The sequence below is a fragment of the Saccopteryx leptura genome, chromosome 6 (genome assembly GCF_036850995.1).
Source record: "Saccopteryx leptura isolate mSacLep1 chromosome 6, mSacLep1_pri_phased_curated, whole genome shotgun sequence".
NCBI classification, from domain to species: domain Eukaryota; kingdom Metazoa; phylum Chordata; class Mammalia; order Chiroptera; family Emballonuridae; genus Saccopteryx; species Saccopteryx leptura.
Genome location: NC_089508.1, coordinates 78,223,733 through 78,239,932, shown reverse-complemented (window position 1 = coordinate 78,239,932; position 16,200 = coordinate 78,223,733). Strand labels below are relative to the sequence as shown.

At 44.1% G+C, this 16,200-nt stretch overlaps 1 protein-coding gene across 3 annotated transcripts in view; it reads right to left on the bottom strand.

The window, feature by feature from the left end:
* The window catches only part of VPS39 (VPS39 subunit of HOPS complex), a 60,728-nt gene that overhangs the window by 6,281 nt on the left and 38,247 nt on the right, over positions 1-16,200 (bottom strand). For all 3 annotated transcript variants that reach the window (XM_066343770.1, XM_066343771.1, XM_066343772.1), the window contains 10 exons: positions 11,098-11,240; positions 7,883-8,026; positions 7,254-7,395; positions 7,074-7,160; positions 6,521-6,594; positions 6,089-6,187; positions 5,370-5,487; positions 4,682-4,810; positions 3,945-4,047; positions 3,673-3,718 (listed from right to left, as the gene is read on the bottom strand). In XM_066343770.1, coding sequence (XP_066199867.1) covers positions 3,673-3,718; positions 3,945-4,047; positions 4,682-4,810; positions 5,370-5,487; positions 6,089-6,187; positions 6,521-6,594; positions 7,074-7,160; positions 7,254-7,395; positions 7,883-8,026; positions 11,098-11,240 — 1,085 coding nt within the window. The remainder of the gene's footprint in view (positions 1-3,672; positions 3,719-3,944; positions 4,048-4,681; positions 4,811-5,369; positions 5,488-6,088; positions 6,188-6,520; positions 6,595-7,073; positions 7,161-7,253; positions 7,396-7,882; positions 8,027-11,097; positions 11,241-16,200) is intronic.

The following is a 16,200-nucleotide window of genomic DNA, read 5'->3' as shown; positions in this document are numbered from 1 at the left end:
CAACAGAAGAAATTCAGCAAAGTAACATCTGTTAGTGCCCACCATCTATTCCTCCTTTCCCAGGCATCAGTATTCAGACTACCCACTGAGAACTGCACACCTTACCCCTACCATCAACTTGCAGTGTTAAAATTATGAGGCCTTAACTTGGACAGAAATAGGAAGGGCCTGTGGGAAGAGCTCTGTGGTGGCCCAGCGGATTAGCGCACGGTGCTTATACAATTATGTATGTTCATGCAAAGTGGCTCGCCGTGTCTGCACATATTGGATTGTAATCTTTTATGTTTCTCAGATACATCCCTTTTGGTGACCTAGTTGACTTTTGTTTTATGGTCGACATCAAGCTGTATGGCCCAGGATTTGTTTCCATCCCTAAACCCAGGAACAGACCCTGAAATGGTTTAAGGCAAATAACATTTGCCATCCCACTGGCCACACTAATTAGTTTAGGGTAGGGCACATGACCAACTGGTCAGAGAAGAACTAGGAAAAGTACTGGTAAAGGTGAGAGGACTTACATGAACTTTAATTTCGTAATTCGTGGCTCAGGATTGGATTTCGACAGTTGAGCTCTGAAGCTGCCTGCAGAGTATGACTTTGCCCTTTCGGGTGCTGGAACCGCCTGCTGAGCCAGCAGCCCCCCGTGCTGACTGTACTGTTTGATAAATGTACTCCTTGTATCGTTGTTAAATAATACTCCCTGTACTATGATTGTGCACCCAAAGTCAGCCTTTGTGTTCTACACGCCTGAGCTGAAACTAGGACCTGATAAATGTTTAATCATAGATTACCCATTGTTCTCCTCTCACAACCCCACATGTTTGACTACTGAGTCAGCCAACCACTGAAAGTCCAGCTGCCCCCACCAATCAGAAATAAATGATAAAAGTTTATGGTCTTGTCTCCCCCAGCAACCCATCTCTTTCATCAACAGCTCCTTGCAACTTCTCCCTTTATAAACTGTTCCGTATTCCCTCCATTTTGGAACATATTCTTGGTTCATATTAAGGACTACATTTACCAGTTTGCAAATCATTATCTGAATAAACTCTCTTAAATTTTATTAAAAAGGTATCTCCAGTCAGGGGTCCCCAAACTTTTTACACAGAGGGCCAGTTCACTGTCCCTCAGACCATTGGAGGGCCGCCACATACAGTGCTCCTCTCACTGACCACCAATGAAAGAGGTGGCCCTTCCGGAAGTGCGGTGGGGGGCCGGATAAATGGCCTCAGGGGGCTGCATGCAGCCCGCGGGCCGTAGTTTGGGGATGCCTGAATGAAGGTCATGGCCTTCCTCTTCCATGCCAGACTTGGTGGGTGCTGTGGTGAGAAGTGTGTTCTCTGGACCTTCTGGGATAGGTGAGCAGATCCTACACAATAACTCCACTCTCACAGTCCCTTGTCATCTCCCCTGGATCTCTATCAGTAAGGACTGTGGTAAGGACACCTCCTTTTGGGTTACACTTTCATCTTCAGGGACCTGCTGGGACTTGAGTCCAGTAGCAAAAGAGGGTCTTGGGAGTGGGTCCTAAGAATAAGCATTGTCTTGCAAAGCAACTGCCTCAGGAGAGGCCATTACCACTTCCACAGGCAATGCAGGGTAATCCCTTCAGATGGGAGCAGAAAGCCTGCTTCTGCAGGTATAGAAGACTCCTCAGAATTTAGGGGCTCAAAGTCCCCAGCTCTGTCAGTCTTTGGACATGTCCTCATTCCAATTTTCATGATACCATTCCTTCTCAATTAATGCTCTCAGTTAAACAGTGGACACCTTCTGAGGCTGGAAATTCAATATGCACTGTAATTTAGCCACTCACAGGATGAGATTCTGGGTTCGGGTTCCAGCAAATCCAGCCCTGTAGGCAACAGGATACAAGGGTCTTTTTCAGGGTAGACAATGAAGATTTTGGGTCATTTTATGAAGTTTTTTTTTTTTTTTACAGAGAATCAGAGAGAGGGACAGACAGGAACAGAAAGAGATGAGAAGCATCAATCATCAGTTTCTCGTTGCGACACCTTAGTTGTTCATTGATTGCTTTCTCATATGTGCCTTGGACCGCGGGCCTTCAGCAGACTGAGTAACCCCTTGCTCGAGCCAGCAACCTTGGGTCCAAGCTGATGAGCTTTGCTCAAACCAGATGAGCCCATGCTCAAGCTGGCAACCTTGGGGTCTCGAACCTGGGTCTTCCGCATCCCAGTCTGATGCTCTATCCACTGTGCCATCGCCTGGTCAGGCCCATTTTATGAAGATTTTGAGATGCAAATTGAAGCCCTGAGCTCATCTTTTTCTTTTCCACTTTGTCCAGCACAAATAGGAGCAACCGGCCAGGCTCATTACACTCTTTAGTTTGACTAAAATGTTTGAAGGTAGAAAATATAAAAAAGGTGTTGGTCTACAGTAATAGCTGTCATAGAGTGCTTAAAACTCATTATCTTCACCTTTTAAAGATTTTGGTAAAATCAAAGAGTCAAATGAAAATATAAAAAATTAAGGACTGTGGTTTCCCTGAGAGAAAAAGAAATGCCTTGTATTTGTTAACCATTGACAAAATGCCAACACTGCAAAGTGACTCAGCTCCCTCATTTCCCTTGGCTTTGAAGGCTGAGCCCTTGCCATATTTTTTGGCAGGTAGGAAGGTATAGCATTCCATTTACTAGGAAGCTATAGCATTTTCAGTTCCGGACAACCCAGAGCATGACAGCCTTGCCCCACTTAGGGGATTAACTGTTCCACAAGGGAGCGAGAGGCCCATCCCCAGACTATGGGGGGAGATGCTTCTATGCTTCTACTTTAAGGCATGTGCAGTGGACCCAAGATGGTGGCCATAGAGGCTGTGAGTCTATCCTAGAATAAGGATCTGAATGGTTAGAGGAGGGACCATGAGAAGCCCAAGAAGATTAAGAAACTGGTTGGTTTAAAGAAAAGCTAGTCTTGCCTGACTGGTGGTGGCGCAGTGGATTCCCAGTTTGAAACTCCAAAGTTCCCAGCTTGAATGCAGGCTCACCAGCTTGAATATGGGGTCACTGGTTTAAGTGTGGGATTACTGATGTGATCCATGGTCACTGGCTTGAGCCTAAAGGTCACTGGCTTGAGCCCAAGGTTGCTGTCTTGAGCAAGGGATCACTGGCTCTGCTTAAGCCCCCCAGTCTAGGCATGTATGAGAAGCAATCAATGAACAACTAAAGTGATGCAACTATAAGTTGATACTTCTCATCTCTCTTTCAAAAAAGAAAAAAAAGAAAGAAAAGCTAGTCTTTCCCAAAACATAAACACAGAATCTGGCAATTTCTTTTCTCTCTCATGTGTGCATGCACTCACTTGGAAACACATGCTTGCCCCGTTCGTTTATGGGTTCTCGAAGCAGCCATTCTGCACGGGCTGGCAGCTGCACACACTCCCAAGTATGGGCTCCGAGCAGGGCCTGGACTGGACTAAGCTTTGATATGGGTTGATCCATGGCACAGAATATCTGGACACCTATCTTCCTCCTGGGCCTCACGAAGACTAGTCTTACTGTGAAAGCCTTATCCCCTCCATCTGTGAGTCCTGCAGAAGCCATCTCTGAGACTCTGTAAAAGAATGCCATTTTCACCAGCAACAAAACCAGAGGAGGTTGGGAATGCCAAGAGGGACAGTGGAATGCATGTGCTCCCTGGGGCCAGGGTCACTACTTACATCTTTGTTGCCATCTTTGTTTTGGTCATAATGCTTGCGGCAGTACCTGCAAAGGAGAAAGAGCTTAGACAAGGCCAAAGAGGCCAGTCTAGAGAAAAGTAATCAACGCTGCCTGCCTGAGCAGCCTAACAAGAGCCAAAATCAGAGCCCAGCACAGAAAGTGACTCTCCCTCCACTGCAGAGTAGAGGCTTTCTTGGTCTCCTACACATCTCATCTTTCTGGAGGCCTGCTTTTAGACCACTAGGGAGATGGGATGACAGGGCCAACATACTCCTCAGCCATTTTTGTATCCTTCAGGATGTGGACATAGATGAAGAGAGCTTGTTCATGTTTTCCCATGCGTCCCAGCAGGAGAGCACGTTCTTCTAAGAGGCCTAAAGGGGAAAAGGAAGAAAAGTAACAATCACCACCACTACGCAAGCACAAGGCCAGGGGCTAAGCTATTAGAGAAATGGATACTGGAACAATATAAACCAAGAGAAAATATTTTTATTACTTGGGATATGTTTGAGGTAAATATGACTCAAATTTTAAAAAGGGGAGGGAGCTGTTTTAGGAAGTACTTTATTCCATCTCTTTGCGACCACTTACAAGCACATTCAGGGCATAGTAAGCAGCTGCAATGTGCTAGGAGGCACTTCAAGCAAGGAAAACAAACACTTGCTCTCTGTTCTCACTGAGCTAACACATCAGATAAACACAGGCCTTTTTCAGACAAATTATGCCAGATTACAAAAATTGCTAAGTAATGAATATGGCCAAGAACATGGACTGAAGCAATAAACAGGTTTCAATCTGGCTCTCTATTAGCATATGGCTCACACCGAAGAGACTTCTCAGTCACAGTACAAAAGAGAGTCCTCAGAGGGGACAGAACAGGAGCACTAGCCTGAAACAAGTGGTTTTTTCCAAGGTCCAACTTTTTAGCGACTGGGGAGCTGGTAGAGGGAAAGGTCCATTTTGGCATCACTAGCTGAAGTGGCCCCTGGTCCCACTCCCAACACTCACCATCGAAAGGAAAATCACAGATGAGCCGGCCTGGGTCATAGCAGTCAGAAATTTCTAAGAACATAAGGAGCTTCTGTCGATATTCTCCCAGCTCCCCCTCTTCCTCTCCAGCAGGAACTGGAGTTTTGCCTTTAAAAGAACAAAACTCAACATGAAAAGATGCTGTTGGGCAGCAATGTACAGTTGTCAAGAAAAATAAGGGGGACAGGGTTCAATGATGTCACCACAATCATCAGAAAGGGCTTCCAGAAGTGGGGGAAAGGGCCCCCAGAGTGGTTTCCAGTTGGCCTTATGATAGTTTATGGTCTCTACATGGCCAAACACTCTGGTAGGCAAACCTGTTTCTTTATCTTGAAGATAGATCTGTTCCTTCTCCCTCCCCCAGGGGTGTTGCCCATAAATGCTTAGAGATGCCCAGATTGTCTACGGCCATACCACCCTGAACACGCCCGATCTCGTCTGATCTCGGAAGCTAAGCAGGGTCGGGCCTGGTTAGTACTTGGATGGGAGATGCCCAGATCCAGACGATACTGGTCTCAGGCTCTGGGTCACTTAGCTGCCTGGGCTCCTCTTCGCTGCCTACCTGGGGTCCGCAGAGAAGTCTGCTTCCCCACATTACACACAGCACCCTGGGTTGCAGCTTGCCTGTAAGGCCAGGGACCCCGTGGCTCTCTAAGGAAACTGGTACCTGCAGGGAAGGTCAGAAGATACTCCTTCATCAGACCTTGCACCTTCTCACAGTACAGCTGGATCAGGCAGTTGTGGAACCGCGAGCCCGTCTCCTCCCAAACGTGGATGACATGTTCCTGAGGAGAGACAGGTCTGCCTGGTACCCTCACTGCTGTGACCCAGCCCAGCCACCCAGTCTCCCTCACATTTTTTGAGGTCCAACAGGTACCATCTAGATTGTCCTCTAATTAAGCTGTAAAGATTACCAAGGGACAGTGCTTCAAAAACCACCAGGAAATTTTACAATACATCCCAGCAACACTGGGAATTCTTCTCTTGATTTCCAATCAGCTCCTTTATTAATTTTCTCATAATCCTCCAATCAGCCCACGTAACTAAGGTTCAATACTTGCATCCTGGTACTTAAAGCTGATTTGGTTGTCCTGTGGTCACAGCTGAATGAGGTTGTATAAACATGGCTTTGAAATGCTTTTTCTCAAACAGCCTTCTCTTTATCCCTCTGTACTTTATCTAGATTTAGCAGGTATTAACAAAAGTAACATTTCTAGCTGGCCCACTGGAGTCTCTTCCTCAGAGTGTGTTGAAAAAACTTTCTTTCTTACATTTCTAGCAACCCACAAATGACACAAATCGCCATCTGAACTGTGTAATGACTGACCCATGAGACCCTGGACTCTGGGTGTGAAGCTTTTTAGTTCAGACTAAACAATATCTTACCAGATAAGGAATAGCCAGGCCCTTAAAATTTTCTACTAAGAAGCCAAGCACTCGGTCTCGCGGCAGTGACTCCACCTCTGGGAGGTCTTCGGTAAATATCTGTTAAGACAAACCCCAGTTCCAGCCGCAGAACCACTGGACTGCAACGCTTCCAAGTGCACAAGCACACAAGGGGACAGACTCTGGGAGGGGAGGGGGCGTGAGGCTTCTGCAGCCGTCAGTGTGAGATGCAGATGGAATAGGCCGCAGGTCTCCTGATACCCGTGTAAAGCTCTTCCCACTACGCACACTGCCCTTTCACATTTCCCAGTTTCATCTTTTGAACACCAGAGAAACTGCATAAATCCTTCCCCTCTCCCCACCCACTCCTCTCTGAGTAGAATCAGGACCAACTGTGGTGCCAGATACACCTGAAGATCTCTCATGACCTACCTTCAGGCCATCCTCTGGGAAGTCTCTCAGCACCCACACTGAGTAGGAAAAAATCAAGTGCAGGTTTTCTGTGCCTGGAGGAAAAGTAAGACTTGTCTGCCCACAGGACTGGGAAGGCAGGTGGCCCGGCTGCCCCAGGATTTACTGTCTAGAGAAGATAGCTCTGTCCAAGCACCAGGCACTCAGGGCTGCTTGGCCCCACTGGGCTGGCTGCAGACCATGGGGCTGTCATGGCTTCACCACTGCGGAACATTGTACTGCCAGGCCCAGTGTCCCCTCATACCCCAGTGCAGGATGGACAGGGCCCAGGTTTGTTTTCCTCTCCTCCCTTTCCTGTGTCCCACAAACAGGGCTCATAGAGTCCTACTTCTATCCCTGTGAATCAGGAAGAAGCTCTCTCTCCTCCCACTGGGGACTCAGGGCCTGTGAGTGGACTTTAGCAAGTCTGTGAACAAGGGGGAGGAGACTGACCAGCCAGAATCAGAGATGGAGGGAGATCAGGTCCGTCTGGACATGATCCCTTTCTGACTCCCCTTCTAAAAGCTGGACTTACCCAGATGTTGCAGATACTGCACCGTCCTCTCATGGCCTTTCAGAGGAGAGTTTGCTTTCTTGGACTGGTCCACCAGTACCTGCAGAGCTGGCCACGAAGCCCAAGAACAAAGTCACGAGCTTCTTCCAAAAGACTCACCCAGATTCGCTGCCCTCAGTTTCCCTCCCCACCTCTGGTCACCTTTCTCGTGCAGCCCCTTCTTCTCGTACAGGATGATCAGCTCACTGTACTTGTGCGCCTTCTTCAGCACGTGCTCGCTTTCTTCAATGTGGCAGTGATTGTTCTCCAGGCGCAGCAAGGGGGCCACCAGGGCCACGTTTGTCTGCAGAGGAAGCACGACTTCAGCAGAAACTGCTTCCTGGGGAGCCCCACCCTTCCCCAGCCAATGTCTGCTTCAGGCTGAAAGGCCAGGACTTAACAAAAAGCAAGAGACACCAAACAACCCTTTTTCAGTACTACAGGTAGTGGCTGTTATAGCTTTTATACTCCTTTACACACGTTTTAATAATTTGGGGGGGCGGGAAGGGGAGATAAGGGATATTTCCCCTTATCTCATAGCGATGAGGAAATACTGTTCACACTGTATCACTAGCCCCAATCTTACCAGAGAAGACCAGCCCAGTGTGACTCTGGGTCAGTATCTTGACTTAAACTCTTAATTCCAAGAAGCTCTCAGGCATCAGGCAAAGACGAGGTGGTTCCCAACATCAGAGATCTCACTCTTATTAACAGCAGGTACCCCAAAGTGGCGCTCCTCCAGTTTCAGTAGGCTGGGGGACTGTGGGGACCTGAGTGCTCAGAGAACTCACGTGGAGGTAGCACTTGAGCAGCGTGGTGTCAATGATTTGCAACAGCTTCTTCTTGGATTTGATGGTAGGAGTGCCTTCCATGAGCGGGGAAGTGCTAGACTGGTGATCGGAGTCATTCAGCTTTTTTACCAGCTGGCTTCGTTTCTGCAAAAATCAGAAATGTGGGATCAAGGCCAGGATAAAAATCTTCCTTTATCACTGATCTACTGAATAATTCCAAATATCTCCAAATCAGCTCATACCTATCCACATTCTAATCTCACATTAGCAGACAATTTTCTTTTAAAGTTTAAATATTTAATGGCTCTTTAAAACTTAAGTATATTAACAATGTATTGCTCAATTGTACTTTAATAATAATTATTACAATTCAATTCAGATGACATTTTTAAAAATGTAGAATCATTTGGTTGCAGGAAAATTTAAAAAAAATTACAAGGACATTTTTTTTACAAAGATATGACAAAGTACTCAATGAAAGATCTTCAAGCACAAAATGTATATAATATTGGGATCAAATTCTATGGAGGGGCCCTGGCCAGATGGCTCAGTGGTAGAGAATCAGCCCAGCGTGTGGATGTCCCAGGTTCAATTCCGGTCAGGGCACACAGGAGAAGCGATCATCTGCTTCTCTACCCTTCCCCTTCTCTCTCTTTCTTCCCGTCCTGCAGCCATGGCTCTACTGGTTCAAGCACATCAGCCCCAGGAGCTAGAATAGCTCTGAGGAGCCTCCGCCTCAGTCACTAAAAATAGCTCGGTTGCAAGCATGGCTCAAAATGGGCAGAGTATCGGCCCTAGACAGGGGTTGCCAGGCAGATCCTGGTCGGGACACATGTGGGAGTCTATCTCTCTATCTTCACTCCTCTCACTTGGAAAAGAAGAAAAAAAAATTCTATGGAGGAAGTGGAACAAAAATTAAAATTCAAGGAATAGAGGAAACAATGTTAAATTTTTTTTTTGAGAAAAAGCTTTTTAAAAATAACTGAAATCCATAAAGCATTAAAATTTTTTTTTACTTATTGATTTTAGCGAGAGGAAGAAAGGGAGGGACAGGGAGGGAGGGAAAGAGAGAGACAGACAGACAGGAATATAGATCTGTTCCTGTGTGTGCCCTGACTGGGGATGGAACTGGCAACCTCTGCATTTTGGGACAATGCTCTAACCAACCAAGCTATCCCGCCAGGGCACCAACCTTTTGTTTTTTTAATTTATTGACTTTTAGAGAAAGAGGAAGGGAGAGAAACAAAAACATCTATCTGTTCCTGTATGTGCATTGACCAGGGATCAAACCAGCAACCTCTGCGTATCAGGACAATGTTCTAAGCAATCGATCTACCCAGCCAGGGCTAGAGCATTTTTAATGTACCATAAACAGTGCTAAGATTTTCCTTGATACAGATTCTCCTCATTTAATCCTCAACAGACACTCCCTGTGATAAGCACATAATTTCTATCAGGGATCAAAGCAGAGGACTGCCAAAATGCCACAGATTATAACAATTATTTATTGAGTATTTACTACATACCAGCACTGTGTCAAGCACTTTGTATATTATCCTATTTTAAACCTAAAACAAATGCAGGCATTATTATCCTCATTTTACAAATGAAGAACCCACAGCACAGATGTTAGATACCTCATAAGGGGCAGAGGCAGGTTTCTTTCTTTTTTTTTCTTTTTTTGTGAGGCAGGTTTCAAATCAGGGTCTGAACCCAAAGTCCACGTTCTTTTATTTATTTATTTTTGACATTATTGAGGTATAAGTTACATACAGTAAAATGTACCCTTTTAAGATGTATTTTGACAGATATAGACATGCATGTAACCACCATACCAATCAAGGAACAGATTTCTATCAGCTCAGAAAGTTCCCTTCCCAAACAAGCCCAGCCACCCCCTACCCGACTGATCATATTTCTACTGCTGAAGATTAGTTTTTACCTACTTTAGAACGTTACATAATGGGGTCATCCAGTTTGCTATTATTTTGTGTCTGGCAACGCCCATTGTCTTATATGCTGTGCCATCGCTCTGGCACAATACTAGTTTCAGCTACCTCCATACATTCCAAACATCAGTGGTGAAGACCAGAGAAGAGCATGTGCCTGGGGTCTGAAAGCTGAGACACTGTAAATGGAAGGCCTTTTGTAAAGCCACAGGCTTGGCAGACACTCTGTCCCAGAAGCCTTTTATGACTTGGCACATGGGCCATGCAGTGTGTGCATAGAGGCAAGTTTGCGTGTTCCTTGCAGGCTGCCAGCCACAGCTGGGTACCCCTGGGGCCCAATGTCAAGGAAGTGCCACAGTTATGCACGCCTCATCAGACCTGAGGGACATCCACTGACCCAGAAGCAGGTGGTGGGAAGCTGGCGTATAATGTTCCTAGCAATACTGCTCAGTACCTACCCCGGGGACCCCTTACAAAGGTCTACAGAGCATGTAAAGGGAAAAAATACCAAGTTCTCTGATTCTGAGTGGGTGCACAGGAAATAAGTAATAGCCTTCTGTGAAAGAACTCTGGGATTAAAAAGCTTCAGTGAAGATGTTAGTTTTTGTGCTGACTTTAAAATTTCACTTATCCGTCAACAACAAATTGAAAAAAAAAATTTTTTTTAATCTAAATACTTCTCTAAAAATGTTATGGAATATTTATTGACAAGGAAGCATTTTCTCAATATATGGCTAAGTAAGCTATATAGTTTGATGTCCCTTTGTAATAAATAAACCAATAAATAAATAAAACCTAATTCACAAATACATAAAACAGTCTGGAAGGACAACACTAAAATGTAGTTACTTCTCTCCAGGTTCTAGGCAGAGTTACAGGTGATCTGTATTTTTGCTTTATACTTTTCTGTTTGCTGCATAGAGAGGTATTTTCTCCAAAATTATGTACACTACAAAAAAGTTTATTTTAAAAAATTTATTATTTTCTATCAAATAAAATTTACTCTTCTTAGTTTCTGAACAGCTTAGTCAGTGTGAATTTACCAGGAATCGAGTGTTTCCTGGCATCAGGATTTGGCAAAAAGCAGCCCAACGGTACAGGCAAGCAGGGAAAAGGAGCAGAAAGACTCTTCACCCACCCAGACGTCAACAGCACTCACTTATGGAATGCCTGTGGCATTACAGAAGGCCCTCAATTCCCTGCCATAAAGAAGCAGGTATTGGGACTTCCAAGGAACTCTTTCATACACCTCTCTCTTATCCCTACCTGTGTCAGGTAGTCAATCAGAGCTAAGTGAGCCTTCTCCAATTCAGCCCCGGAGAGCACAGGCAGGGGATTAGGATACTGCAGCTGCTTCCTGTAGTCTGTGGGCAGCAGGTCGGGGTACAGGCCCATCACATGGGTAGGATCTATATGGAAGGTAAACATAATTCCCCAGAAAGAAGCACAGCAATTTAAGGATAAAATAAAACAAGTTCCAGACTGCTTTTATTTTTAAAAAGAGCTACTATGCTCATAAAGACTCAGCTCTACACTTATAATTTGAGCAATATATATATATTTATTTATTTTATTATTATTTTTTTTTACTAAAACACTACAAAAATGGTATAACTCTATTCCAGGACACAGCCACAGACACATACACACAGAGACACATGCAGAATTAGAATAGAAAATTTATTAACTCTCTAAAAGCACAAGAGAAAAAACTTTCTAAGGAAAAACTGTTAAGGCATTAAAGTTGAAAAGATAAATAAACTGAAAAACAAAAAATTACATGTCAAAAGGAATATTACTAAAACAAAAAGACCAAACAACAAGCTAGGGTAAAAATTTGCAGTATATAGCAAAAGGCTAATAGTTACTCTATAAAACAAACTGAAAGAAATTGGTAAAAAAAACAATTTCATTTGATATAAGGGGAAAGACATAAAACTGACAAGAGAAGAATATAAATAAGTAGGAAAATGTTCTGCTCCATTAACAAAGTGGTACCCGTTAAAAGTGTCAGGTGAGTCAATATTATTTTACATTGGTTTTAGGTGTACAGCATAATGGTTAGACATTTTATATAAGAAGCAATCTCCCCAATAAGTCTGGCACTCACCTGGCACCATACATAGTTGTTACAACATTGTTGATTATATTCCTAGGCTCTACTTGACACCCTGGAGACTATTTTGTAACTACCAATTTGTATTTCTTTACTGCTTCACCGTCATCCCCCCATCCCCCAACCCCCTTCCCCTCTGGCAGTCTGATCAGTCCATTCTCTGTATGGATGAGTCTGTTTCTGTTTGCAGTTTTGTTTATTTTGTTCTTTAGATTCCATATGTAATTGAAATCATATGGTATTTGTCTTTCCTAAGAGATGAAAATTTAAGCATCCTCATAAAAATTTTAAAAAAGGTAATTTTGTGAGATGATGGATTTGTTAATTAACTTGGTTTGAGAAATGTATAAGTATACCTAAACATCATGGTGTAAAATTTAAATATATTATGATGTTATTTTTCAATTATACTTCCCTAAAGCTGAAACCAATAAAAATAATAAACTATTTTAAAACAATAAAAAATGTCAGGTGAGATTTTCATATCCATTTAATTAGCAAAAAGGGTATTTTTTTTTATGATACTATCCACTGCTTGCAATGTTGTGAAACTGAATCATTCTAACACTGCTAAGGCAAAATATACTGCTATCTCAAAAAAAAAAAAAAAAAAAAAAAGCACTCACAGCCCCAAATCCAACTTCTAGGGGTTAATCCTAAAAAAAAAAGAGCCCTGGCCAGTTGGCTCAGTGGTAGAGCGTCAGCCTGGCATGCAGGAGTCCCAGGTTCAATTTCCGGGCAGGGCACACAGGAGAAGCGCCCATCTGCTTCTCCACCCCTCCCCCCCTCCATCCTCTCTGTCTCTCTCTTCCCCTCCCGCAGCTGAGGCTCCATTGGAGCAGAGATGGCCCATGGCCCGGGCACTGAGGATGGCTCCATGGCCTCTGCCTCAGGCGCTAGAATGGCTCTGGTTGCAACAGAGCAATGGCCCAGATGGGCAGAGCATCGCACCCTGGTGGGCGTGCCGGGTGGATCCCGGTCGGGCGCATGCAGGAGTCTGTCTGACTGCCTCCCTGTTTCCAACTTCAGAAAAATACAAAAAAAAAAAATGCAAAAGATAGGGGGAAAGCAACATCTGCATGTTACAAGCATTATTTGTAACAACATGATTTTGGAAACAATATATACTTCCTTCAACAGCAAAATAATGTACTTTTCACTCAACTTATAGAGTATTATGCAATCATTACAAATTATAATTATGAAAGGCACCCAGAAACATGGAAAAGCACTAATAATTTTTAAGTAACAAAAGCTATGAAAGTATAACTATATCTGTTAAAATATATACATGAAAAGAAGCTTAGATGAGGAAGAGATAAAGAGTCAAGATTGGAGGTGAAGTTTTATCTTCACATTTAATAAATTTTTTTTTACAAGCATTACTTAATAGATTAAACAAACAATGCTGGAGGAGCACTCTGTAATGGGCTGGAGTTCTGCACCTGCTGACCAGAAGGGGAAAGCTACACAGCCTTGCCTTGAACCCTCCAGAATCCACATTATCTTCAAGATACCTGTGTCTGGTCAGAATATTCTGCCAAGCCAGGAAAACCCTGTTCTTCAAGATAAGAGAATTATGATAATATGAAAAAGGCGTAAAAAGGGTCAACTGAACAGGGCAGTTAGCAGTTCTACAGGAGAGCCACACAGAAGCACAGTCTGAGGGAAGAAGACGGCTGCTGGGATGATACTATCCACTGCTTGCAATATTGTGAAACTGAATCATCCTAACACTGCTAAGGCAAAATATACTGCTATCTCAAAAAAAAAAAAAAAAAAAAAAAGCACTCACAGCCCCAAATCCAACTTCTAGGGGTTAATCCTAAAAAAAAAAAAAAAAGCCCTGGCCAGTTGGCTCAGTGGTAGAGCGTCAGCCTGGCATGCAGGAGTCCCAGGTTTGATTCCTGGGCAGGGCACACAGGAGAAGCGCCCATCTGCTTCTCCACCCCTCCCCCCCTCCATCCTCTCTGTCTCTCTCTTCCCCTCCTGCAGCTGAGGCTCCATTGGAGCAGAGACGGCCCATGGCCCGGGCACTGAGGATGAATGTGTGGCCTAACTGAATGTGTGGCCCTTGCTGAGGCCTCATCCACATCCTGTCGCCAAGGTTTGTGCTTACAAATGTGATTATTCTACTTAAAACCTTGTGTTATCATCTGAAGCCTACTAAACAAAGCCCAAACTCCCTTGTAGTATTTAAGGTCCTCTAAAATCTGGCCCCAATGTCCCTTTATAGTGTGATGCAGCAGCACTACAATGTCACCTTGGGGTCTGGTTCTCCCTCAGACACTGGATTGGATCCTCCACCTCTCCTTTGCATCCTCTGGAGCTGGGCTCTGCCCCTTCCTCCTGGGCAGACCTCTTCACTTACTTCTCTATGCCCCTGGAAAACTCCACCCTTAGCCAGTGTTTTACTTAGCTTTATGAGCAGGTTCTTTGTGCACATATTAATTCCTGAAGCCCAGGATCAAAGGCTGAGCTGGCATGGCCAATACTTATCTGATTTGCCTTTGGAATACCTTGTTCTCTGAGTCCAATTAAATCCCCAGTCAACAGACATGTAATTAACAATGAAATTATGCCCCTTATACAGAACAGAAGATAGGATCAGCTGGTCTAGCCATATAGATCTGGCTGTTCCCTGAACATAGGTGGCATTCTTCCAACTTCACTATATTTGTATTAGCTTATTCCTCTGCTTAAATACTCTTCTCTAGATTTCTGCAAAGCTCATTAAATCATTTTCTTAGGGTTATAAATTAAATGTCTTTTTCCCAAAGACACTTTTCCTAGCTATTTTATCTTAAATTGTAATCCTAACTCCTATTTTCAGTACTCCTTATCTCCCTCCCCATTTCATTTTTCTTATACTTATCACTTTCCAACATATTATAATTTTGTTCATTTATTTTGTTTTCTGTTCCCTCCCCATCAGAAAATAAGCCCTACTACTTGATACCTAGAATAGTCTTCAGTACATGGTAGAACCTTGATAAAGTTTTGTTGAGTGAAAGAATAAATGAGTAAATAATGAGTATAGTATTTTAATCAATTCAAGATTTAAATATGGGTTTCAAGAAATGTAAGAACTGCCTGACCAGGCGGTGGTGCAGTGGATAGAGCGTTGAACTGGGATGTGGAAGATCCAGGTTCGAGACCCCGAGGTCGCCAGCTTGAGCGCCGGCTCATCTGGTTTGAGCAAGAGCTCGCCAGCTTGGACCCAAGGTTGCTGGCTCGAGCAAGGGGTTACTCGGTCTGCTGAAGGCCTGCGGTCCAAGGCACATATGAGAAAGCAATCAATGAACAACTAAGGTGTTGCAATGCGCAATGAAAAACTAATGATTGATGCTTCTCATCTCTCCGTTCCTGTCTATCTGTCCCTGTCTATCCCTCTCTCTCTGACTCTCTCTCTGTAAAAAAAAAAAAGAAATGTAAGAACTATCTCACACCCACTCTAGCCATTCCACACCATCACATTCAACGAGAAAGAGCCGAAAATGCCAGGGCCTCAATACAGTGAGTCTTTTCATCAAGCCCTCCTGCAAATACCTGTAGCACTTACCTTTCTACCTTGCATTAGATCTTTTTATACACAGCTCTAGATTGCTATAACGAAGTAACTCTAGAGGTTCACATTTTTACTGGAACATCTGAGAGAATTTGATGAAAAGTACTGATCCTCTCTTTAAAAAAATCCACATTTGAATAAAACCTCTTTTTTTTCTTCTTTTCCAAGTGAGAAGAGGGGAGATAGAGAGACAGACTACTGCATGTGCCCTGACCTGGATCTACTCAGCAAAACCCGTCTGGGGCTGATGCTCTGCCCATCTGGGACCATGCTCACAACCAAGCTATTTTTAGCACCTGAGGCAGGCTCCACGGAGCCATCCTCAGCAACAAAGCCCAATGTGCTCCAACCAATCGAGCCATGGCTGCAGGAGGGAGAGAAAGAGAGAGAAAGAGATAAAGGGGAAGCAGATGGTCACTTCTCCTGTGTGCCCTGACTAGAATCAAACCTGGGACTTTCACACGCCAGGCTGATGCTACCACGGAGAAAACTGGCCAGGACCATGAGCAAAACTTGACATCGAGTCCAGGGTGGTTCACAGATTTGCTAAAGTCCACTCATAGGCCCTATGTCCCCAGTGGGGGGAGAGAGAGCTTCTTCCTGATTCCTAAGGGATAGAAATAGGACCCTTATGAGCCCTATCTGTGGGACACAGGAAAGGGAGGGCAAGCATTCTCACAATTAA